Raw genomic sequence first — 25,075 nt, forward strand, 5'->3', positions numbered from 1 at the left:
GGCCTCTGGGTGAGGGCGGGGCTCCGGTGAGGGGGCGGGGCTCCGGTGAGGGCGGGGCTCCGGTGAGGGCGGGGCTCCGAGGCCTCTGGGTGAGGGCGGGGCTCCGGTGAGGGGGCGGGGCTCCGGTGAGGGCGGGCGGGCAGGGGCCTGGGCCTCTGAGGCAGGAGGGGGGGGCCGGGGCGGGGCTGCCGCTGACCCTGCCCGCCCCCAGCGCGCTCCTGCACCATCCACAAGGAGGACCTGCAGGACGGGCTGCCGGTGCTCATCCCCAAGGAGGACAGCCTGCTGTACGCGGGCAGCGTGCGGAGCCTGCAGCCCCCGGACATGTGAGGCGGGTGTGGGCGGGGACCCCATGGCCTGGGTGGTGGCGTGGCCCGCAGGCCTGCCTGACGCCCCCGCCCCCGCCCCCAGCTACAGCATCGTCATCGAGGGCGAGAGGGGCAACCGGCAGAGGATCTACTCGCTGGAGCAGCTGCTGCAGGAGGCGGTGCGGGCACCTGGCCGGGGAGGGGGCTGGCTGCTCCCGCACCTCCCAGGCACCCCGGAGCCCACCCGCCACTCATGCGTCTGCCCGCTGAACCCCAGGTCCTTGACGTCCGGCCGCAGTCCAGCCGGTTCCTCCCGCCCGGCACCAGGGTCTGCGCCTACTGGAGCCAGAAGTCCCGCTGCCTGTACCCGGGCAACGTGGTCCGAGGTGAGCCGGGCCGGCCCTCCCCTCGGGCAGAGGCCCCGGAGGGCCAGGGAGGGGGTCCTGGGGGACAAGGAGGGGTCCAGCTGCCCCACGGCCTGCAGAGGTGGGGACCCGGCCGCTCGGTCCCGAGGGGGAACCCTGGGCCCCGGGTAGGGGGTGCGGAGCCCCAGGGCCTGACAGTGACGGCAGGTGGGCAGCGCAGGGCCTGGGCCTGGCGTGGACGCACATGGGTGGGGAGGGCTGGCGCACGGGTGATGGATGGAGGCAATATTGCCGCCGTCCGGCCGCTCCAAGGTCGAATGTGCTCAGGGAGCACAATGGCCAGTGCGGTTGGCCAGGCGCCCGGAGCCCCCGGCCCCCGCCCGGCACCCCTCAGCCCGGCCTCGCCCCCAGGCACCTCGAGTGGCGAGGAGGAGGACCTGGACTCCGTGCTGGTGGAGTTTGACGACGGGGACACGGGCCACATCGCCGTCTCCAACATCAGGCTGCTGCCCCCCGACTTCAAGATCCAGTGTGAGCAGCCGGGCGGGCCTCCGGGTCAGGCTGGGGGGGGGGGGGCGGTCACCTGAGGCCACGCGTCCGCTCCGCAGGCACGGAGCCCTCCCCGGCCCTGCTGGTGCCCACCGGCTGCCGCAGGACCAAGAAGGCGTCCTGCCAGGCCGCCCCGCCCGGCGAGCCCGCCGCCCCCAGCCGGTCCCCCAAGGCGCACGACGGCCCCGGCGCCGCCAGGGCCGCCGGGAAGAAGTCCGTCAGCAGAGACAGAGCTGGTACTGGGGGGCTGCCCACCCCGGGGGCGGGGGGACGCCCACGGGGCTGCCCTGACGCCCCCGCCCCCGCTGCCCCCGCAGGCAAAGCGGAGCGCCTCGCCTCGGGCGCCAGGGCCGCCGCGGGGCCCCCGGACCCCTCCCTGGGCCGCCGCGCGCCGCTGCTGAGCTGGTCCGCGGTGGCGCAGACCAAGCGGAAGGCGGCGGCGGGCAAGGGCCCCGGGCTGCTGCAGAACCTCCTCCCCCTGGGCGGCGCCCGGCGGCCGCGGGCCCGCGAGGCGCTCTTCCCGGCGCACGGCGTGCCCGCGCCCGTGTTCGGCAACGGCTTCCGCGCCGACTCCTTCAGCAGCCTGGCCAGCTCCTACGCGCCCTTCGTGGGCGGGGCGGGGCCGGGGCTGCCGGGCGGCGCCCACCGGCTGCTGCGGGCCAAGAGGGCGGAGGCCGAGCGGGGCGGGCGGCGGCGGGCGGGCGGCGAGCTCCTGGTGAAGCTGGACCACGAGGGCGTGACCTCGCCCAAGAACAAGAACTGCCGGGCCGTGCTCCTGGGCGACAAGGACCTGGGCCCCAAGCCGGGGCGGCCGCTGCCCGGCGCCGGCTACGCGCACCCCGCCCTCGCCGGCAAGGACCGGAAGGGCCGGGCGCCCGCGGCCCCGCTGCCCGTGGGGCTGGCGCTGCGCAAGCTGGCGGGCCAGGCCGAGTTCCCGCTGCCCTGCGACAGCGACTGCCACAGCTCCTGCTCCGACGAGGACGACGGGCCGGGGCTGGCGCCCGGCCTGCCCGCCCGCTTCCTGGCCCGCCTCTCCGTGTCCTCCTCGTCCTCCGGCTCCTCCACCTCCTCCTCCTCCGGCTCCCTGTCCACCTCCAGCCTCTGCTCCTCGGACGACGAGGGCTCCTCCTTCAGCTCGGACGAGGAGGACCCGGCCCTGCTGCTGCAGACCTGCCTCACCCACCCGGTGCCCGCCCTGCTGGCCCAGCCGGAGGCCCTGCGCGCCAAGGGGGGCGGCCCGCACGCCCACGCCCCGCGCTGCTGCCTGTCCCGGGCGGCCGTGGCGGGCGGGGGCCCGGGGCCCGGCGGCGGCAAACCCAAGCTCAAGCGCAAGGAGCCCCTGAGCTTCTCCAAAGCCAAAGAGGGACCGCGGAGGCAGCGGCTGCCGTCCGTGGAGAACCGGCCAAAGATCTCGGCCTTCCTGCCGGCCCGGCAGCTCTGGAAGTGGTCGGGGAGCCCCACGCAGGTAGGTGGGCCCCGGGCGCGCCGTCCTCCCGTCCTCCCTCGCCCTCACCGCCGAGGCCCGAGGCCCGAGGCCCGAGGCGAGCCGCCGGCCGCCCTCCCGCCCTCGCCGTGCCGGTGTGACCGTGGACCGGCTGGCTTTGCCGTGGGGTCGCCTGACACCGGCCTCGGCCCTTTCCCGAGTTCTTTCTCGGGGCAGCGGCGGCCTGCGCTTGGACCCGTCGCCCCAGCGTGGACACCCCCCCCCCCCGCTGGTCCGGGAAGGTGCCCGCACCCACAGGCCCGCCCGCCGCCCTCGCGTCTGTCTGTCCCGCCCCCCGCCTGCCGGCCGGCCCTCACCGCCCCGTGCCCGCAGCGCCGTGGCATGAAGGGCAAGGCCCGCAAGCTGTTCTACAAGGCCATCGTGCGGGGCAAGGAGACGCTGCGGGTGGGCGACTGCGCCGTGTTCCTGTCGGCCGGCCGCCCCAACCTGCCCTACATCGGCCGCATCGAGAGCATGTGGGAGTCCTGGGGCAGCAACATGGTGGTCAAGGTCAAGTGGTTCTACCACCCCGAGGAGACCAAGCTGGGCAAGCGGCACAGCGACGGGAAGGTGGGCGGCTGGGCCCGGCGGGCGGGGGGCCGCCGGGCGGGGGGCCAGGCCGGCCCTGACGCCGCTGCCCCCCCAGAACGCGCTGTACCAGTCCTGCCACGAGGACGAGAACGACGTGCAGACCATCTCCCACAAGTGCCAGGTGGTGGGGCGCGAGCAGTACGAGCAGATGGCGCGGAGCCGCAAGTGCCAGGACCGGCGGGACCTCTACTACCTGGCGGGCACCTACGACCCCGCCACGGGGCGCCTGGTGACGGCCGACGGCGTGCCCATCCTGTGCTGAGCCTGCGCCCGCCGCTGCCACGCTCCGGCCGGGAACGAACATGCGAACCAGCGAGGCGGGAGCAGGCCGGTTCCCCGGAGAGCCCGCCTCGGCACCGCCCCGCCCGCCCCCCAACTGCCCGGCCTCTGCCTCCCGCCCGCCCGCGGCTCAGAGAGAAGCATCCAAGCCATATCTTCCCTAGTACCTCCGACTGTCCCACCAGGGAGAGAGAATCAGGTGTCTGTCTATTTATTGCTCTGTACATAGCGTGTTTCTGCGGGAAGTTTTATGAAAACACGCGGGACAGGACTTGCTTCCCGTGTGCGTGACGAGGATGTGCGTGTGTGTGCGTGTGCGGGTCTGTTCGGGGCTCTCTGAATGCACTGTCTCCCCAGCCGGCTGCGTCCGGCTGGGCGTCTGTGACTACGGAGGCGGGGCCGGGCCGAGCTGGGCCGCCGGATGGAGGCCACACGTGAGTCTCTCTCACATGACTCCATCTCCTGGGCAGAACGGGTGGGGGGTCCCCTCCCGAGGGGGAAGTACAGCCCAGCCCCCCTCCTCCTCGCGCCCCCCCCCGGGGGCCACAGACACATGTATCTTACCTCTGTTTCAACGAAACAAAAATGAACAAACGTTTTGAGTGTTGGATGATGGCGATGTGTGGTTTCAGTTCCTGAAGATTCCCATCACTTCTGATCCCGCCGCGGCCTCAGCCCTCGGGGTGACGGCCTGTCCCCAGCCGCTGGGCAGAGCCGACGGCGTTGGGGGGCTGGGTGCTCGCTCCAGGCCACACCGGTCACCTGGTCCCCGCTCCTGAGGCCGACCTCGGCCCGGGGCACGCCCTTGAGGTGCTCCGAGGGCCTCACATCCCCACCAAGAGCCCCAGGAAAGCCCCCCAAGTTCGCCCTGGCTCCTCAGGAGGCACCACAGACACAGCCCAGGTTCCCGGGAAACGGGGTGCTGGCGGGTGCCCGGCACCCAACCCCGGCCCCTCTGTCTTTGACCAGGAAACCCTGCGGCGGCCTGCAGGGCCCTCCTCCCCCTCCCGGCGGCTCTGTGGGAAGCGCAGGGACCAGGAGGGGTCCCCACGAGTGCAATATTCATTCCCAGTGGCGTCTGCGTGGGTGACGGCAGCCCCGAGTCCGAGCCCGCGGTGCGGGGCCAGGCACCCTGTCTGTGCTGACCGCGCTCGGGCGCCTGCCCCGCGCTCTCCTCTCCCCCGTCTGCGTGTGTGTGACGCCCCGCCCGGCAGGGCCGGCTGCTGTAAATGTGTAAACTAGGAGGGGTGGGTTTTTCAATGTAAACACTAAAAACAAACAAAAACAGAGGTTTTATGAGCAGCAGACTCTATGTAAATGCATTTTAGTATTAAATTTTTTATGGATAACTTGCTTAAGAATAAATATATGAGCTATTGTTCCGGAATCTTCCGGGATCCGAACTGTGCCTCCGTGTCCCTGTGTGTCCCATGGGGATCGGAGGCCCCGGAGGGCGGGCCAGCACGAAGCTCCTCGGCCGTGTGACCAGACGGGCGTGCGGCACCCGGGCCTGCGAGACCCCGGGAGAGGCCCCTCGCCCGGTGGGGACCTGCGTGAGGAGGTGTGGGCGGCGGGCGCCCCGGCGTGAAGGGGGTCAGCCCCGGGGAGGGAGGCCCCGGCGTGCTGCTGCCTCGGGACAGGTCGGGTGCCGTCCCTGCTGCCAGGTCTGGGGCTGAGTCCCCGCCCCCCCTTCAGCCAGCAGGGCAGCCAGGGCCTCTGACAAGGCAGCGCCCGGAGAGGCCGAGGGCCAGGGAAGGACAGCCTCACCGCCGAGACCTGGTGGCTGGCGCGGGGCTCCCTGCCGCGGGCAGGACCGCAGCCCCAGGTGGTCCCGGAGGGCTCCCTGGAGGAGGTGGTGCCGGAGGCGCAGGGCCGGCGAGGAACACGGGCAGCCAGGGAGGATGGGCTGACACTGCCCTGGCAGGGCCCGGTCTGAGCCCACGGGCGGGGGGGCCGTGGGGCGGCCTGCCTGCGGACAGCAGGACGCAGAGGCTCAGGCAGGGGGCAGCAGTCAGGCCCCTCGTCCTGCAGCCCCAGAGGAAGGCCCTGAGCCGAGCACAGAGGCGGGGGCACGGCTGGGCTGAGGGTGGGCAGGAAGCAGAGCCGCGGTGGCTGAGGCTCAGGACAGCAGTGGGGCTGGCACAGGGTTAGGTGCGTCCCCGGGATCCATTCCCTGCCAGCCTCCTCCTCCCTGTCCCCCTCCCTCCCCCCCTCCCAGCTGCCATCTTAACCCGGTGACCCCTCCCCTCCGGTAGGCCTGGGGGCGGGGGGCACGGAGGCCGTGAGCCCACGGGGAGGCGCCCGCACTTGGACCAAGATGAACGAGCATTCTGGGAAATGCTGAAGCAGGACAAGGGGCCGGAGCGAGACCCATCGATCGAGTGATGTTCCATCAGGGGGAGTGACAGCCCGCCGATCGCAATTCACGTTTAATGCCACAAACCAATTGGGGCCGCGGGTCTGCGGGATCCAGGCCCCTGGCTGGGCGAGAGGCTGGGCGGATGGGGAGTGGGATCAGGCCCGGGAGGTGGGGGGGGGCCTCAGGTCCAGCCGGTGAGAGGTCACCTGGGCACTCGGTGGCCAAAGGCCAGTGGCCCGTCTGTCCCCTGGAGGCCGCCTGAGCCTGAGGAGACTGGGAAGGAGGGACCAGCTCAGAGGCCCGGTGCCAGCTGGGGAAGTGGGCACCGCGGACGGGACACTGGGGGCTCCCTCGCTTCCAGCCAGGAACCTGGGGTCTCACTCCCCACGGCATTGCCTGCTGCCGCCCGACCGCCCACCCGCCCGCCCGCTCCCGGGCTCTGGTCCTCCATAAGCTGCCCAGCCAGGTGCTCGGAGGCTGAGCGTCCACCTAGGAACCAGGAGGCCACAGTGGGAGTCCTGGTCAGGGCACAGGCCCGGGGTGCGGGCTCCCGCCCCTGCCGGGCCTGCAGGAGGCAGCCGGTCCGTGAGTGATGCTCTCTCGTCACGGATGTTCCTCCCTCTCCCTCTCCCTTCCTCTCTGACATCAATAAACACAGGTTTTTAAAACCGTGACAAAAAGCAGCCTGTGGGCCTGTCCACCCGCCCCCCTCAGCGCGGCCCCAGGGCGGCGGGCGCTGAGGCCGAATCCGATGGGGCGGGGGGGAGGGGGAGGGCGGTGGAGGACCAGCCTCCTCAGCGTGGCTGTGAGGGGAGCTAAGCCACCCTGTCTGGTGGAGCCTTCCCCACATCCGAGACCTGCCCCCGCCCCCGCCCCCGCCCGGTCAGGAAATCTGTTTTCACTTACGAGACACAGGCTGCCTCGGGCCCGAGTGTCAGGGACGCCGCACTGACAGGCGGTTACTGTCCCCGCGGCCGGCCAGCCCCTGACCTGGCACCGAGCCGGGGGCTCTGCTCCTGGGAGGCCTGTGGGTGCGGCCACGCCCAGGCACAGGGAGACACACACACATACACACACTGCACACCGTCTCGGGCCTTCTCCTCCCTCAGTGACTGGCTTTGGGGCGTGCATGTGGCCCCAGGAGGCTGAGTGGCACAGCGCCCGCGTAGCCGGTTGAGGCGCCTGGACGGGGGCCGCCTCTGCCGGGCCCCAGCACCGGCCGCCCCCGGAGGCGCAGGTAGGAGCGTCTGCTCTGCGGCCGGCGCGGCAGGGACACGCTCCACACCAGCTCGCTGTTCACCGGAAATGCGTATCGAAGCTGACGTCCTGCTCCCTGGGGGACATCCGTCCGACTGTCCGTTAGCAGCAGTCCGGCAGCTGTCTGTCCACCCCTCCGAGAGGCCGGCAGCCCCCGCCCCGCCCCGCCCTGCCGCACACACAGGGACCTGCCCCGGAGAAGCAGCAGGGGTTCGGCCGGCCCAGGGGCCGGGGCATCCGAGCCCGAGGTCCACGCGCCCTGGGCAGGGCCAGCCATCCGGCCGGACATGAGGGACTCGGGCGGGGCCGGAGCAGAGCGGGCAGACGGCGTGGACTGTGCCCGGGCGATGCCACCAGAGCTCCCCGCACCGAGTTCTTAATCACGAGGCCGGGCCCGCCACCTCCCCTCCCCCACCGGCCCGGCCCGGCACAGAGGGGCGGGGTAGGAGGGAGAGGCAGGAGGGTGTGCCCAGGACCCGGGGGAGCCTCCCTGCACGCTGCCCAGCCTGTGCTGAATCCCCACTCAGTCGTCAGCAGCAGCCGCGTGTCCTGTCAGCTGGACTCGGAGCCCCTGGGGCCCTCCCGTGCCAGCCTTTGCCCTCACCGGAGCAGATGCCCTCGGCCTGGAGGAGCCCTAACTGCTCTGGGAACCCCGCGGGCCCCTGCCACCCAAGGGCGCGCGTCTGAGCTCCTGAGCCGGCCGAGTCGGGGTGGCACCTGGGGGGGGGTGTGCTAGTTGTGGGGGAGCAGGCGCCCGGCAGGTGTGGAGGACTGAGGCCACCTCGGCCCTGCAGGAAAAGGGACTAGTGGACGGAGGAGGGGCAGCCTTGCTGTCCCTGAGAGCCCCCTCGCTCGCCCCCTTCCCCCACCAGGCTCCTCGAACCCTGCACTACCCCCTGAATGTTATAACCACAGCTCCCTGTATGACTGAGCCCCGATTACCTGGTGTGACACCAGGCCAAGCAGGTCACGCCACCCTCCTACTTACACACACACACCCTCCCCCGCAGGACAGGAGGGGTGGGGTGCCAGACGACACCCCAGGCCGCTGCCCAGGATCGGGATCTTGCCTTTCTTCACTGTTTCCACGGCTCCAGCTCCCCCTGCCCGCTAAAGCCACCACGTGCCCCTTCCCAGCCCCTCTGCCACGAGTGCTCCCTCCCAAACCCCCGCCGCTGAGCTGCTGACCGGGAGCCCCACCTTTGGGGCACACCCCTTCCTCTTCGGCCGTGGGCTGAGCCCGCCAGGGAGGAAGCCCAGCGCCCCCCCCCCCCCCCCCGAACTGCCGCCGCCCCGCGGGCGCCCCGCCCCTGGCCCTCCAGGGGACAAGGCTGGTGAAATGGAGCATTCCAGAGGGCCTCCTGGAGGCGGCGGCGCCTGAACCTGGTCAGCGAGGTGCAGCAGGCAGGCGGTTGACCTCGTGTGGACCCTTCATCAGCAGGGCATCTGTGGTCCGGGGTGGGGGCTCTGCAGGAGTGAGGGCCCAGCCAAGCCCCCTCTCCCCCTACAGGCAGCCTTTGCATGGGATGCACATTGTATGTCACCGCCCGCCAAACAGCAAGGCCTCCACATGCTTTGTTCACACTCAGGGCAGGTGCTGGGCCGCCGCCCTGCCCCCCGGGCTGACCCCTCCGCACAGGACCAACGGGACTGCTCTGCCCCCAGCCAACCAGGAGCCGGCAGAGAAGATGAGCAGGCGAGGAAGGCGAGGTCACCCAATCAATCACCGCCAGCCCTGCCAGGTCGCCGTGTCCCTCCCCAAGGTCACAGCTCCTGCTCGCCAGGCCTCTCCTGCAGCTGCCCTCCCTCCAGGCGGGGGGCGGACAGCTCGCCTGGCTGCTGGCCCTGCATCCTGCCCCCTCCCTCCTTAATGCATTCACCTTCCCCTTCCCCAGCTCTCCTCAGACACCGGTCCGAGGGCGCCATGACCGTGGAAGGCCATGTCCGTCACCCACACCCAAGAACATGCCGTACGTCTCCCTTGGAGCGGCCTGGGGAGGCTCCTGGAAACGAGGGGCAGGCTCCCCCGTGGCCCGCTGTGCGGACCCCAGGGCACTGAAGAGGAAAACGTCAATAATCCGATCAATGACTGCTCTTGCAGATCCAGCCCCCTAGAGAGTGAAGCCCGGCACCCAGACCCGGGGAGGCGGCACCCCGGCCCCGGCGGCCTCCACCCGCACAGGCTGGGCTTCGGGCTGTCACTTCCCTCCGCGTGGGCCGTGGAGGCGGCCACGACTCGGGCCCCAACACAGCCAGGACCCCGGCTTCGCAGCAGAGACCTTGGGGCGCAGAGGGGCCCGCAGGCCCGCGGGGTCCCCGCGGGGTCCCCGGAGCGGCTGGGAGCGCGCGGCCCTCCGGTCCCCGGGAGGAGGGCGCCCCGCCCGCCGCCGCCAGCGAGCGCCCCACGTGGGACCGCACAGGCTGGCGGCCCCGGCGCCCGATTGGCCTCCGCTCAGCCAATCAGAGGGCGCCGAGGGCGGCGGCGGCACCGATTGGCCGCCGCCGGCCTCGGGAGGGGGCGGGGCTCCCTTTTGTTCTTTGCTCCTCGAGGCCGCGGGCGCCCCGCCCCGGCCCGGCCCTGCGCCCCGCGCCGGGGTCCGGGCCTCCGGACGGCGGGGGCCCCCGCGGCCCACCTCGCTCCCACTCGGGGAAGACGGACCGGCTGGAGGGCGGCCCTGTGCCCGGCCCTGACCCTGCCTCCCGCAGGAGGGTTGTGCGGGGAAGGCCGTGAAAACCGCTCTGTCCACCGCAGCCAGTCAGCCGCAGGGAGGCTGTTCTTCCGGAGAGGGCACGTGGGGGGTCGCCGGGAGGGGCTGGGGCCCGGATTGTGCTAACCGGAGGGAGTCGATGCATAATGACAGCTTTTCTAATCACGGCTGGGGGCTGGGGGCTGGAGGCCGGGCCCCAGACGGGGCGGGGGAGGGGGCTGGGCCTCGCCCTCCTCTGGGGCCCCCTCTGGGTGGAAAGTGGTGGCCACAGGAGCCAGGGGCCCTCAGGAAGGCAAGGGCCAGGGCTGGACTAGGGGCTCAGGTCTGGTCTCCCGCCCAGGCCCCTTTCCCTTCCCCACCCCCCTCCTCCTGGAGGCATTGCCCTGCGAGCTGTGGCCGCACACACCCTCTGAAGGCGGAGGCGCTGCAGAGCTGCCCAGATGGTGACAGGCTGGGGCCTGAGGTCCCTTGGTGGCCACCAAGGAGACACCCAAACAAAGCCACCCAGATGGGGCATCAGTCCCCAGGGAACCTGGGGCCCCTCCCAGACCCCAGGGACCTAGAACCCAGCCAGCGCTGATGGAGAGGGTGTGGAGAGGGTGTGGAAGGGGAAGGTGAGCCTGGACACTGGCTGTAGGACAGCAGCTGGACCAAATGGGAGTCACTTCAGCCCAGACCTGGAGCCGGTCGAGAGGAAGTTCTCTGAGAGTCACGGTCGGCATTCCGGGTGCCTCTCGGCGTGGAGTCCGTGGAGCGGACCCTCAGCCGTGGGTGGCGCCAGGGCTCCTGCACACGGCCGGCCGCCCATCCAGCTCCCACCCAGCACGGGGTCAGTCTGCCTGCAGCCTGCGTGGTCCCGGGAAGGGCTCCCAGCGCCATCCTCGGCAGGTGTCTGCGGCTCCCTGGGGGCGGGGAGCCGGAGGCTGACATCTGCGGAGTGTTTTTACTGTCGGACAAATTGAATCAATTAAACAGGCCCCGTCGGGGTGGCTGGGAGCCCAGTGAACAGGGAGGAGGAGGGGAGCAGAGCCAAGGGGGGGTGTCTCCCCACGAGGGTCCAGGGTGAAGAGGCACAGGACACGCCCCTGTCCCTGCTGGGGGCCAGGGACCCTCTGCTGACCGCCCGCGGGCCAGGTCCTGGGGTGGACGAGGAGGAAATGGGGGGGCTGGAGCCTGCACCCCCTTGGCCACGGAAACTCTTCCGAGACGCAGCCAGGCTGCTCAGCTGCCCTGAGCTCGGGCCGGGGCCCTGACAGAGCCTGCTTTCACAGGCGCTGGTGGCTCACACAGGAGGCCGACGGGAGCCAGGGCTCCCAGGGGAGGACGCTGCCCAGGCTGCGGGGAGGAACGCGGAAACAGGCCGAGGTGATGGCCAGGGCACCGGTCACCACCTGGGCGGAAGCCTCGCCTGGGCCAACCGGAGTGACTTAAGGGCCGGCTGCTCTGGGACCAGGGACCCGGGGCGGCCACTTCTCAGGGGCCCAGCAGTCGCAGGAGCACCCTCTGCCCAAGATGCGGCCCGTCCCCCGGCTCCGGCAAGGAAGCCCCTGCCCTGGGGACCTGGGGCTGCTGCAGGGTTTCGGGGAGTCAGGCCCAGCTCCCCACCCAGCTCCCTGGCCAGGAGCTCCCCAAAGGGCCCTTGCTCATCGGGGGCCACGCAGGGACTGTGCTGCCCTGTCCCTGGGCGTCAGCTGTCCCTGGGCCACCCGGGGCAGACAGGTCTCCTCAGCAAGGCCCAGGGGACACAGTGGTCAGCGGGGGCCTCCATCTCAGGACCATGGGGCAGAGGCTGGGAAAGGCACTGGGGCCGGAGGGTGGAGGGTCACAGGAGGCCTGTTGGGGGGGGCAGGGAGTGACCCGCTCTCCCCTCGCTCTGGCTCCCATGTCACCTGCTGAGGCCTGCCTGCCCTCGTGTCGCTCTGAGGCTCTTGGTGTTGGTGGACCGGATGCACGCCAGGTCTCGGGTCTCCTCACGCTGTGTCTTAGGGACCTGTGTGGCCAGGCTGGTCGCCAGCGTTCAGGAGGTGGGTGAGTCCTGGTGTGCTGAGCTCCAAGCCGGCAGCAGGAGGCCCAGGGCCCTGGGAGGAAGGAACGGCAGCTACTCCACCTGCTGAGCTCTGGCTGCATGTTCGCCTGACGTCCTGAGCTGCAGTGCACGCAGCCTTGGGGCAGGAAGTCGCCCCCGATTGGCTTGGGGGACCAGCTAAAGCCGGCGCTGCAGCCTCCTGCGCCCATCCTGGGTCCACCGGGAGGCATGAAAGATCAACCTTTGGCTCCAGCACTGGCCCTCGGCATGGAGCCGGCGGCAGAGACGGTGCAGGGGCGCCCTCCAGCGGCCGTGGCTGGGAGGGCGGCCGACTTGCAGGAGCCCGAAGCACGGGCGGTGCAGAGAGCGCACCAGCTGAGGGAGGGCTGGCCGCGCCCTTCCCCGGCCCCGAGTTCCTGATTGGATCGCTGGGGACTTGGAGCCAAAAAGGGAGCTGCCCTTTGAGAATAAAAAGCAAGATGCTGCCCTGGCTGGTGTGGTTCAGGGGATAGAGCGTCGGCCTGGGGACTTAGGGGTCCCAGGTTCAATTCCAGTCAAGGGCACAGGCCCAGGTTGTGGGCTCAATCCCCAGTGCGGGTCGTGCAGGAGACGGCCGATCAATAATTCTCTCTCATCACTGATGTTTCTCTCTTCCTCTCTGAAATCAATAAAAAAAATTTTTTAAAAAGCAAGATGCCTCTTAAAGAGACCCTGCTGGGCACAGCCTCCAGCGCGGGCCGCCTCCAGCGCCCCAGGCGGGAGGGAGGCGGGGCGTCCTCAGGAGTAAGCCACGCCTCCCTCTGCCGGAGCAGCTGGGGTGCCCGCCAGCAGGGCCACGGGGGGGACAACACAACACAGCTGGGGCCAGGGGGACGCTGCTCTGGTGGAGACAGCGCCGCGGCCTGCATGCCCAGTCTTTGTTTCGTAGTCAGAGTGCACGAGGCACAGGAAGGGCCCGTCAGGATGTTCACAACGTTCCCAAGGGTTCCGAATTCACTCAGCTACAGGCACCTGGTCCAGCTTCGTTTCCTCGCTGCACCGCCCTTAGGCCGCATCACTCGGACCACAAGGTCACGCTGGGACGTGCACGTGGCTTTGCCACGAGAGGATCGGGCCCTCTCATTAGTCCCAGGCTTGAACCTGTCCGAACGCTGTGGCCGCCCTCCACACCTGGGGAGCAGAGAGCACAGGCAGGTGCCATGTTCAGCCTTTTGGCTTTAAATGCATTACCAGCTTTGCTGAGACATATTTCACATACTGTACAAGTATCCCAGTTAAAGTGCACAATTCCATGGCATTTTTTTTTATTGTGGCAAAATATATACAACAAACTTTGCCAATTTTTCCTAATCCTCCTAATTCCCAGTAGGAGGACATTTTATTTATTTATTTATTTATTTATTTATTTATTTATTGAGAGAAGGGGTAGGGGGGAGAGAGAGAAACCTCCATGTGAGAAACTGCAGGTTTGGTGTCAGGAATCCAACCTGCAACCTAGGTGTGTGCCCTCACCCGGAACCGAACCTGTGACCTTCTAGTGTACGGATGATGCTCCCACCAACTGAGCCACACGCTGGGGCAAACCCGCCCCTTTAAAACCATCCTCTGTGCAGGTCAGTGGCACCGAGAACAGTCACAATGTTCTTCCAGCATCACCATCGTTTCCAGAACTTTTCACCCCAAAAGAAACCTCGTATCATCCGGCAACAATGTTGCACTCCTCTACCCCTCCCCACCCCAGCCCGGCTCTTAGGAATCTCTAGTCCACGTCCTGTCTCTATTCCAGATACGTCCATCTATAGATATAAAAAGCCAGCGACCGGAACACGTAACACCAGAAGGCCCGGAGGCCCGGACACCAGGCCCCTCGCCCAGGCGGCCCCGGCCCCAGGGTGCGAGCTGGAGGGGGAAAGTGGAAGAAAGGGGGAAGGTCTGAAGGGTGTGCGGGGCCGGGGGTCAGCCGGACTGGGTTGGAGTGAGTGGGGAGGAGGAGGAAGACCCGGATGGAAACGGCTCGCACCTACCTTCCTCACGGCGGACCGGGCGTGGGCTGGGCGGGCGGGCTCACGAGGGCGCCTGGACCGCCCTGTTCACGGCAGATGCTCTGAAACCTCGCCGACTCCAGGCAGCAAGCAGCCATCGGCGCCACAGAACAGAAAGTCCGCTCCAACCAGAGGCCCTGGAGGCCAAGGCCGCTGGGGGAAACGCGCTGACAGCGGCGCTGGCGGAACCGGAAGTAGCGGCCAGAGGATTGTGGGATTGCGGAGGCCTGGGCGCCCAGCTACTACTGCGCGTGCGCACAGCCAGCCCCATAGCCCCCGGTCTCGCGTGACTTCTGGCGGGAAATTGTTTCCGTTGAGGGTTGCGGGTCCCCGCAGCGAGGAAGATCAGAATGAAAGGTTTTGTTTGTTTCCTTGGTTTGAAACGAGGAAAATGGGATCGTGCCCTGGCCGGTTTGGCTCAGTGGATAGAGCGGCAGCCTGCGGACCGAGGGGTCCCAGGTTCGATTCTGGTCCCGGGCACAGGCCTGGGTTGTGAGCTCAATCCCCAGTGGGGGGGGCATGCAGAAGGCAGCCAATCCATGATTCTCTCATTATTGGTATTTCGATCTCTTCCTCTCTGGTTAAAAAATAATAATAATTTGCCGAAGCCGGTTTGACTCAGTGGTAGAGTGTCGGTCTGCGGATTGAAAGGTCCCAGGTTCGATTCCAGTCAAGGGCATGTACCTTGGTTGCGAGCACATCCCCGGTGGAGGATGTGCAGGAGGCACCTGGTCGATGTTTCTCTCTCATCGTTATTTCTAGCTCTCTATCCCTCTCCCTTCCTCTCTGTAAAAAATCAATAAAATATATATTTTTTAAAAATAATGATTTTTGGGAAAAAAGAAAATAGGATCTTGATGAATAAAAAGCTTTGGAGAAAGTGAGGGCGGTTTGTCCAGACTGTTGAGAGCTCAGAGTCAGAGTTCAATTGGGATAGAAATCCTGCTAACAGCACTGGGTGCCTTACATCTGAGCACACTCTGCTTTTAGGTGTTCCAGTTCCAGTTTCTGGAGACTGCCTATGAAAACATGCCTGGCTGGAAAGTGTTTGTATAGAAGCCGTAAGTATGAAGTATTTGCTGTGTTTGCCATGCTTAGCTCTCTACAGAATAGGGAATACTGTTAAACACCTCACCCTATCTGGTTTGGCTCAGTGGGTAGAGTGTCGGCCTAAGGACTGAAGGGTCCCAGGTTCAACTCCAGCCTGGGCACTTGCCGGGGTTTACAGGCTCCATCCCCAGTAGGGGGCAAGCAGGGGCAGCCAGTCAATGATTCCTCTTATCATGGGTATTTCTTTTTTTTTAAATATATATTTTATTGATATTTTACAGAGAGGAAGAGGGAGGGACAGAGAGCTAGAAACATCGATGAGAGAGAATCATCGATCAACTGCCTCCTGCACCACCCGCACTGGGGATGTGACCGCAACCAAGGTACACGCCCTTGACCGGAATCGAACCCGGGACCCTTCAGTCTGCAGGCTGACGCTCTATCCACTGAGCCAAACCAGTCTCGGCATCATGGATATTTCTATCTCTCTTTCCCTCTCCCTTCCTCTCTGAAATCAATAAAAATATATATTTTTAAAAGCTTCATGTTCTTAAGAAGCTCGAATCTTAAGATAAAAAATAAAGAATTATAAATATTAAAAATTAAAAAAAGAAGAAGCTCAAGTTTCAGGGGCCATCAGGCAGGCAGGTGAGAGGTTAGGAGCAAGCGGTCCTGGATTGCAAGAGGGATGTCCAACTGTTGATTTAGGCCTGACCCCTCAGTCAGACATCCCACAAAAGGTCCCGGATTGTGAGAGAGTGCAGGCTGGACTGAGGGAACCCTCTGCACGAATTTTGTGCACTGAGCCTCTAGTTTCACGTAAGTGGAATCATATCATATGGGTCCTTTCTTGTCTGTCTGTGTCACTCAGCATCCAGTCTTCTGGGGCCCTACCCTGTCCCATGTGTCACGACCATCCCTTTTCGTGGCGAATTTTCCACTATTCGGACAGACCCTGTGTGATCATCTGGCGTCTGCTGTGGCCATGTGGGCTGTCTGCACCTTTGCCCTGTGCACAGTGTTAGATGAACACTGGCTTTGGAGCCAGCCCCTGCCCTCGACTCCTTTGGGTGTGTTCCTAGGAGGGAAAGTCTTTCTATCCTTGGCTGTTTGAGAGGGGAGTGAACAAACTTTTCCATAATGGCGGCCCTGGCATTGCATGAGGGGTCCAAGTTCTCTACATCCTACCCAACACGTGTTACTTTCATTACAGTTATTATTTCACAGAACATTAATTTTTAAAAAGTCATATTTCCGTTACAAGCTATATAGTCGTTGGAAACGGTGTACCAACTACAGAGGAAAAACAGTTTCCCTGCAACGCCACCACCTGCAGGGCGGCGCTCTTCCCTGGCTTGGGTGATGCTGCGGGTTTCCACGGATGTCGGTTTGTTTGCTTCCCAGGCCTGTGTCTCGGAAAGGACACCAGCGGGGGAGGGGGAGGAGCAGGCGCGGACGCCAGGGAAACCTGCGAGGGTCGCCAGGGCAGCCCCAGCCATGTGGGCTGGGTCCCCGCAAAGGGCGGGCACCACGTCGGGGCCTGCGGATCCGTGCGGCGGGCGGCCGGGCCGGCGGCTCCCCCCCCCCCCCCCCCTGCAGGTTAACGGGGACCCGGCGGCTTCGGCGCAGGCGGCCCCCTCGGAGCCGCGGCGGCCAGGCGGGTCCCCCCGCGGCCAGGCTCGCCAGCAGCCGCGCACCCATTGGCCATGAGCGCGGCCGCCGGGCCAATCACGGAGGGCGGAGGCCCAGCGACCAATGGGAGCGAGGCAGGCGCGCGTGCGCATTGGCCCGGAGCCGGCCCTGCGGGCAGCTGCGGAAGATGCGGGCGGGGGAAGGGGTCCCGGGCCGGGCCTGCGGGGCGGCGCCCGCTCTGGCTCTGCGGGGAGTCCGGCCTCTGCGGTGGCTCCGGCCTCTGCGGGGGATCCGGCCTCTGCGGGGAGTCCGGCCTCTGCGGGGTGTCCGGCCTCTGCGGTGGCTCCGGCCTCTGCGGGGGATCCGGCCTCTGCGGGGGAGTCCGGCCTCTGCGGGGAGTCCGGCCTCTGCGGGGAGTCCGGCCTCTGCGGGGTGTCCGGCCTCTGCGGGGGATCCGGCCTCTGCGGGGAGTCCGGCCTCTGCGGTGGCTCCGGCCTCTGCGGGGAGTCCGGCCTCTGCGGTGGCTCCGGCCTCTGCGGGGAGTCCGGCCTCTGCGGTGGCTCCGGCCTCTGCGGGGAGTCCGGCCTCTGCGGTGGCTCCGGCCTCTGCGGGGAGTCCGGCCTCTGCGGTGGCTCCGGCCTCTGCGGGGGGTCCGGCCTCTGCGGTGGCTCCGACCTCTGCGGGGAGTCCGGCCTCTGCGGGGGAGTCCGGCCTCTGCGGGGTGTCCGGCCTCTGCGGGGTGTCCGGCCTCTGTGGTGGCTCTGGCCTCTGCGGGGAGACCGGCCTCTGCGGGGGCTCCGGCCTCTGCGGGGAGTCCGGCCTCTGCGGGGGGTCCGGCCTCTGCGGTGAGTCCGGCCTCTGCGGTGAGTCCGGCCTCTGCGGGGAGTCCGGCCTCTGCGGGGGCTCCGGCCTCTGCGGGGGCTCCGGCCTCTGCGGGGTGTCCGGCCTCTGCGGGGAGTCCGGCCTCTGCGGGGGAGTCCGGCCTCTGCGGGGAGTCCGGCCTCTGCGGGGGAGTCCGGCCTCTGCGGGGGAGTCCGGCCTCTGCGGGGAGTCCGGCCTCTGCGGGGAGTCCGGCCTCTGCGGGGTGTCCGGCCTCTGCGGGGGATCCGGCCCCGGGCCCTTCCCTTGGCCCCCAGGGGGGACGCCAGGCCGCGCCGGGACAGTCCTTTCGTAGGACAAACGCTCAGGACGAAGCCGGACGCGGTGTGCGCTCGGCCCCGGGCCAGCGGCGGCGCCTGGCGAGCGGGTCCCTTTAGCCCCAGACAAAGGCGCCGGCCCGCGAGGCCCGCGAGGAGCAGCGGCGGGTCCCGGGGCCCCTGCGGCGGGGCGGGGGCGAGGGGCTCTGGCCGCGGGGCGCTTGCTCCCCTGCCCCGCCCCCGCCCGCAGCCCTGCTGCCAGGTTAAAAGGCCTTAAGCCCAGGCCAGTGTGGTTCAGTGGGTAGACCCTCAGCCTGCGGCCCCTTCCTGGTCTCTCCCAATGCAGCTCAATGTGATGCTTCCTGGCGGGCGGGTGCCCAGTTGCGTGTTGCTCCACTCGGGGCTCAGGGGCACGGGGCAGCGGGTGGGGGCAGCAGACGCAGCCCTAGAAATGCCTATGGAAGAGCCAGTGAGTCACAGCTCGCCCCTCCCCCCTCCACCCCTCCTGATGCGTTAAATGGGCAGGACCGTGTGTGTATGTATGTGTGTGTGATATATCGTGTGTGTGTGTGGTGTGTGTAGGGGTGTGTGGTATGGGTGTATGTGTGTGGTGTGTGTGGGGTGGGTGGGTGTGGGTGTGTGTCTGTGTGTTTGGTGTGTCTGTGGGGTGGTGTGTGTGGTGTGTGTAGGGTGTGTGTGGAGGGGTTGGTGTGTGTGTGTGGGTATGTGGTGTGGGTGTGAGTGGGTGTGGGTGTGGGGTGGTGTGTGTGGTATATCTGTGAGGGGTGTGTGAGTGGGTGTGGGTGTGGGGGGGGTTGATGTGTGTGTGTGGGGGGTGTCTGTGTGGGGTGTGTGTCTGTGGGGTGTGTGTAGGGTGTGTGTGTGGGTATGTGGTGTGTGTGAGTGGGTGTGGGTGTGAGTGTGGGGTGGTGTGTGTGGTATATGTGTGTGTGGGGGTGTCTGTGTGTGGGGTGTGTGTGTGTGGGGGTGATGTGTGTGGTATGTGTAGGGTGTGGGGGGGTTGGTGTGTGTGGGGGGGTGTCTGTGGGGTGTGTGTGTGTTGTGTGTGTAGGGTGTGTGTGTGGGTATGTGGTGTGGGTGTGAGTGGGTGTGGGTGTGGGGTGGTGTGTGTGGTATATCTGTGTGGGGGGGGTGTGAGTGAGTGTGGGTGGGGGGTGTCTGTGTGGGGTGTGTGTCTGTGGGGTGTGTGTAGGGTGTGTATGTGGGTATGTGGTGTGTGTGAGTGGGTGTGGGTGTGGGGTGGTGTGTGTGTGTGTGGTGTGGGTGTGGGTGTGGGTGTACGTGTGTGCAGAGCGCGGAGGAAGTGTGCCTGGAGGGCTGGTGTGAACCCACCCCCGCTGCAGGCCCGGTCCTGCCGCCCAGACGCCGGCTGGGCTCCGGGCCATGCCGGTGCGATGACATCAGAGCTGAGCTGTCCTTGGCGCTGGCTCCCTGGCCGGCGGCCGGACACCAGCAGTGACGGGCCTGGCCCCGGGCCTTTTCGTGCCTCCGGACGGGAGGGCTGGGCAGGGCGGGTGGCGCACAGCTCTCCTGGGCCCGGGCTGTGGACCAGGGAGGTTCCTTGGCTGAACTGCCCGTAGAGGCGAGCTCTGAGCCTGGTGCGGAGGCTTCGGTGCAGGGAAGGAGTCTTCAACAAAAACACGGGAGCCCCGGGGGTTCCCCTCAGTGGGTAGAGCGTCGGCCTGCGGACCGAAGGGTCCCGGGTTTGATTCTGGTCGAGGGCATGTACCTTGGTTGCGGGCACATCCCCAGTGGGGAGGGTGCAGGAGGTGGCTGATCGATGTTTCTCTCTCATGGATGTTTCCCTCTATCCCTCTCCCTTCCTCTCTATAAAACAAAACAAAATATATTAAAATAAAGGACTCGAGGCGGCTTTTTCTGGCATAGAATTCTCTCTGCAGGGCCAGATCCTGGGAAGCGCTGGAGGCGAGAGAGAATGGTCTTTGCCATGGAATGTGGTCAGAGCGGAAAGACAGTGTCCTTGTGAAGGGGCGGGGCCCTGGAGCTGGGGTTCCGGGAGCCCCAGCACATCAGCCCCTCCCTCCCCCCATGTGGCCCCACCGGCTCCGGGTGGACCCAGGCCCTCAGTGACACACTGGCCATCAGCTGGTAGGATGAGCACAGCTGGGCAGACACACCACCATGCTGGTCCGTGCCCTAGGGTCCCCTCCCCCCAGGTAGGGGCAGAGCTGGGCTCTCACTTCCTCACCCGCCCCGGGACCGGGGCCTCTGGAGCCGCCACGGGAGGCACAGGCCCAGCCCACAAAGACCACGGCGCCTGGGAGACCCTGAGCCAGGCCCCCCAGCAGGCCATGCGCGCAAGCAGGCGCCCCGAGAGGAAGCCGCAGGGCCCCTACGGAGAAGGGCGTCACTGCTGAGGTCACTGTGCCCAAGGCCGCGGAGAAACGCGCCTCAAGGCCGCCCCAAGCCCCCGGGGGGGGGGGGGCCGGGGGGGCATGCCGCTCCCTCCGCCCTTCAGGGTTCCGGGCGGAGGCGCTGAAATGAAGGGCAGAGCAACAGGGGAAAACAGTCCGGGCCGCTCAGTGGTTTTGAGTGTTGGCACATGGACCCAAAGGTCACGGGTTCAATTCCCTCGGCTGCAGGCTTGATCCCTGGGCCTGGGTCAGGGCACGTGCGGGAGGCAACCCATCGATGTGTGTCTCTCCCATCAGCGTTTCTCTCTCCCTCCTCTCTTCCACTCTCTCTCTAAAAAAAAATTAAGAATTAATGGAGCCCTAGTTGGTTTGGCTCAGTGGACAGAACATCAGTCTGCGGATGGGAGGATCTGGGTTTGATTCTCGGTCAGGGCACAGGCCGGGGTTGTGGGCTCTATCCCCAGTAGGGGGCGTACAGGAGGCAGCCAACCCATGATCTCATCACTAATGTTTCTATCTCTCCCTCTCCCTTCCTCTCTGAAATCAATTAAAAAATCATTTAAATATATTTTATTGATTTTTTTTTACAGAGAGGAGAGTTAGAAACATCGATGAGAGAGAATCATCGACCAGCTGCCTCCTGTACGCCCCCTACTGGGGATGTGCCCGAAACCAAAGTACATGCCCTTGACCGGAATCGAACCTGGGATCTTCCAGTCCGCAGGCCGATGCTCTATCCACTGAGCCACACTGGTTTCGGCTAAAAAAAATATTTTTTAAAAAATCAATGGGAACATATCCTCAGAGGAGGATTTTTTAAAAAGGAGAAAGAACAAAAGCTAAGTCACGCATCCTCCTGCGGAGCTGGGAACAGCTGGGAGGCCCAGCAAACAAACGGGCCCGACGGGGCTGGAGCCCGTCTCCTCACCCCCAGCTCCTTGGCAGACAGACGGGGAGGGGAGCCAGGAGAAGCCCGTCCAGGCGGCCACCCTGCAGGTTCCACTCCCCCTCCGCCTCCCTCCGGCCCCAGAAGGGCCCGGGAGAGCGCCCCTCCTGCCGGGCGGGCACCGCAGCCGGGCGTGCCCCACCCGGACGGCCGCCCCGCGAGGAAGCCGTGCCCGGTGCTCGGAGCCGCCGCCCAGCACGGCCCCCTCCGGCCGACCTGGTGCCGAGGGGCGCGTCCTGGGCGTCCCCTCCGGCTCCCGGGCGGCCGGGCGGCCCGCGCGGAGCTGGGAACCGTCAGGCCCCGCCGGACGCCTCTCCCACCTGCACACGTCATGCGTCACACGTCACGTGGCTCACGCGCACGCGTCACTGCGTCACGTGGCTGTGACGTCACAGGCGGAAGGCGTGCTCCTGCTTCGTTTCTGTCGGGTGGCCCATCGTTGTGGGTGCCGTTTGTCATGGACCCAAATAGCACCTCGTGGCACGGGACTGACTGCATTCACGTGGAAATGTGTCACGAACGTGTTGGTTAAAAAAATACCCACATCCCTCAGGTCCTTTACGTGTAAACGCATGTCACCGCAGACACTGCACAGCGCGGAGGGACACGGAATGCCCGCCGCCGTCGCAGCCGGAAACGGAGGAAGCACCCCAAGTCGCTGTGCTCAGGCTGCGGCCCCGAGGGGGAGCCCGGGACACGAGCCCCGGGGCGCCCCGCTTTCTGTGGGGAGGCCCTTCCCGGGGGGCCCCGAGCGGAGGCCCCGAGCGGAGCCGAGCGTCCACAGAGAGGCTCTGGCGGCTTCTGGCGACATTTATTTATTTTTATTCTTTCAATCCTCACCCGAGGATATTTTCCTTTGATCCTTTTCTAGAGAGAGTGGACGAGAGAGGAAAAGACAGAGAAACATCAGCGTGAGAGAAACACGTCGATGGGTCGCCTCCTGCACACGCCCGGACCAGGGCCCGGGCCGGGGAGAAGCCTGCAACCGAGGTCCATGCCCTTGACCAGACTCGAACCTGGGACCCATCGGTCCACAAGCTGACGATCCATCCACTGAGCCACTCTCTCCCTTCCTCTCTATCTAAAAAAAAAAAAAAAAAAATCAATACAAACACATTTAGTAAAAATCAATTAAAAAAAGAAAAACACACATGATCTCAATGACGCGGAGAAAAGACGTGACAAAATTTAACGCCCATTTATGATTTTTAAAAAACCCTTAGCAAAACAAAACAGGGGACACTCCCTGCGCTGATGCTGATAAGGAGTCGGGAACCCATCGCCCGCCAGCTGCAGGGCCGCCGCCCGGAGATGCCAGCCAGGCCAGCCGAGGCGGACACGGAAGGTGGAGACAGACAGGAAGGTGAGCATTCCCCGCTCACAGGCATGACCCTGCGTGCGGGACACCTGCTTCTGGGAACTCTGCAGGAGGGGCCCGGGGAGACACGCCTGAGCCCCGTGACACAGGGCGCGGCGCCTGAGTCACTTAGACACGACCCTTGGCCTGGCTGCTGAGAAGGCCCTTTGCCTTCGTGGTTTCCCTCCCCCAAGCCAAGGAGGGCAGATAACAGCAGGGAAGGTCACCGAACCGAGCAGAGGGCGGCCCGCGCTCCGCCCAGCCTCCAGCTGGCAAGGCCACCCCACCAGGCAAGGCCACCCCAGCCGGCAAGGTCACCCCACCAGGCAAGGCCGCCCCACCAGGCAAGGTCACCCCACCAGGCAAGGCTGCCCCACCAGGCGGTGGAGAGGCAGCCAGCCGAGGGGCCTGCGGAGCCAGAGGCTGAAGGCCCGGGGAGGTTCCGGGCAGAAGAGGAACCACAGGTTAAACACCGAGGAAATGGAGTTCGGGGCGCGGTGACCGCTCTGCACTCCGATTGTCCCGGGAGCCGGAGCTGTGGTGCCCGCGCTGTGGGCGGCCGGGAGGCCCTGGAGCCGGCTCTGTGGGACGTGTGCACCACCTGCAGCTTTCCCGAAACCCGTTCTGAAAGGAGATTGAGAAGAGAGGAAAGGAAGGCAGGGATGGGGAGGAGGGAGGAGACGGCCATGTGAACTGGGAGCACGGAGCACAGGAAGATGCAGCGTCACCACGGCCTCGGCGTGACCTGGCGGGCTCGGTCCTTCCTTCTCATTCGCCTGTCTCCTCCCCAGTCCTGCCTTCGCCGGCAGACGTGATGGGCATTGGGTGCTTTTTGTTCTTAATTATTTTTTATTTGAGAGAGAGAGAGAGAGACATCAATGATGAATCATGGATCGGCTGCCTCCTGTATGTCCCCTACTGGGGAGCCCACAACCCAGGCCTGGGACCCCACCGGAATCGAACCCTGACCTCCAGGTTCCTAGGTCAATGCTCAATCCGAGCCCGAGCCAGCGGCCAGACAGGACTTTTTTCTTGCTCAGGCCTGTCGCCCTGCTGCCCCAATGGCCCTCAGGCCTCTCCTGAGCACTGGTCCCCGTGAGGAGGGAAGGCGTGGTCCCCTCCTACTTCATGGTCTAAACCACATCCCATGGCCAACCCGCCGTGCCCCCTGGTGTCTCCCGGGAGGCCCCGGGGGTCCCAGCAGGAGCTGGAAGGGAGGGAAGCCCCAGGGAAGGAGGGGCAGCACTGAACACAATTCCCCACCCCCAGCCCCTCCCCGCCTGGGGCTCCAGCTGGTTTGGCAGTTGAGCTGTCCTCACTCACCTCCACCTTTGGGGCGGCTGGTAGCCGTGGGGGAGGTAGAGACCCCAGTCCCCAGAGGCACGGCTTCCGGAAGCTTCCGTGGGCTAAGCTAAGTGGTATTTGCCACCCTAGCAGCCTTTGAGGTCCCCTCTGTGTACGCTGTCGGTCTGCCTTCCTGTCACTTGGCCAGTTTCCTACTTCTTGACCTTTGGTTTTGAGTCTGGGGCCCAAACGGCGGGAGGCCTGCGCCCCATCCTGTGGGCTGTGGGGCCCTGTGCCCGGGCCGAGGAGCGGCCACACGAGCCAGGCCTTGAGCAAGTTCAGTTCCCAAGTCATGGTGGCTGCAGCTGGTCGTTTGCTTTTTTTTTTTTAATGTTTTTATTGATTTCAGAGAGGAAGAGAAACATCCGTGAGGAGAAAATCATGGTCACCTGCCTCCCGCACGCCCACCCCCGCTCCTGGGTCCAGTCAGCGTTTTGAATGGGCTGAGCGGCTGGGAAGGGTGGTTCCCGCAGGCTGGGCTCAGGGGTCACTGCAGGGCCTCCCTCTGGCGGCCACAGGCCAGGGGCAAGGTGCTCGCCGTCCGCAGCAGCCCTGGCACGGCGCCCACAGGACTTCCGCCAAAGGCTGCAGTGATTGGCTGTGGCATCCGTTTCCCGTCTCAGCAGCCACAGGGAGGGACAGTGTCTTCTAGCTCCCACCAAAGTGGGGGGAGGGGGGAGGCGGAAACCGGTGTGGCTCTGTGGTAGAGCGTCGGTCAGCGGACTGAAGGGTCGCGGGTTCGATTCCGGTCAGGGGCATGTACCTGGGTTGCGGGCGCATCCCCGGTGGGGATGTGTGCAGGAGGCAGCTGATAGATGCTTCTCTCATCCATGTTTCTAACTCTCTATTCCTCTCCCTTCCTCTCCGTAAAAAAATCAATAAAATATATATTAAAAAAAAAAGTGGGGGGAGGCTGTGACCCCCACCCGTGCGGGCAGCACACAGGGGCCTGAGTCCAAGGTCCCTGTGGACACACCAGCCCCAATGCTGGATGGGTGGAGGCAGGGCCCCAGCCACCTGCATACACTCTGGCTCAGTCCGTGGAGGCCAGGGATGGGCAGGGTCCACTTTCCCTGCTCCACACCCTCATGGGGGAGGGAGTGTGCGCGGCAGAAACCAGCCCAGCTGGGCGTTCCCCAACCACAGCCAGCTTTACCAGCCAGCTAGCCACACCCACCCCTGGGTGTGAAGGCAGAGCCTGCACCTCCCCCACCGCCCGGGGGCCCACCCAGTGCACCCAGTGCAGC

The 25,075-nt window shown here is 66.0% G+C and overlaps 1 protein-coding gene across 3 annotated transcripts in view; it reads left to right on the forward strand.

Moving 5' to 3' along the window:
• Window positions 1-3,675, forward strand: part of BAHCC1 (BAH domain and coiled-coil containing 1) — a 42,574-nt gene extending 38,899 nt beyond the window's left edge. For 2 of the 3 annotated variants that reach the window (XM_045572241.1, XM_045572242.1), the window contains 8 exons: window positions 212-326; window positions 412-487; window positions 586-694; window positions 1,085-1,204; window positions 1,282-1,458; window positions 1,540-2,687; window positions 3,039-3,275; window positions 3,352-3,675. In XM_045572241.1, coding sequence (XP_045428197.1) covers window positions 212-326; window positions 412-487; window positions 586-694; window positions 1,085-1,204; window positions 1,282-1,458; window positions 1,540-2,687; window positions 3,039-3,275; window positions 3,352-3,558 — 2,189 coding nt within the window. In that variant the 3' untranslated portion in view covers window positions 3,559-3,675. Of the gene's footprint in view, window positions 1-211; window positions 327-411; window positions 488-585; window positions 695-1,084; window positions 1,205-1,281; window positions 2,688-3,038; window positions 3,276-3,351 lie in introns of all 3 variants that reach the window. The other variant, XM_045572240.1, reaches the window with a different exon arrangement.
• Window positions 3,676-25,075: the final 21,400 nt, after the last annotated feature.

The sequence above is a fragment of the Pipistrellus kuhlii genome, unplaced genomic scaffold (assembly GCF_014108245.1).
Source record: "Pipistrellus kuhlii isolate mPipKuh1 unplaced genomic scaffold, mPipKuh1.p scaffold_m20_p_44, whole genome shotgun sequence".
NCBI lineage: Eukaryota > Metazoa > Chordata > Mammalia > Chiroptera > Vespertilionidae > Pipistrellus > Pipistrellus kuhlii.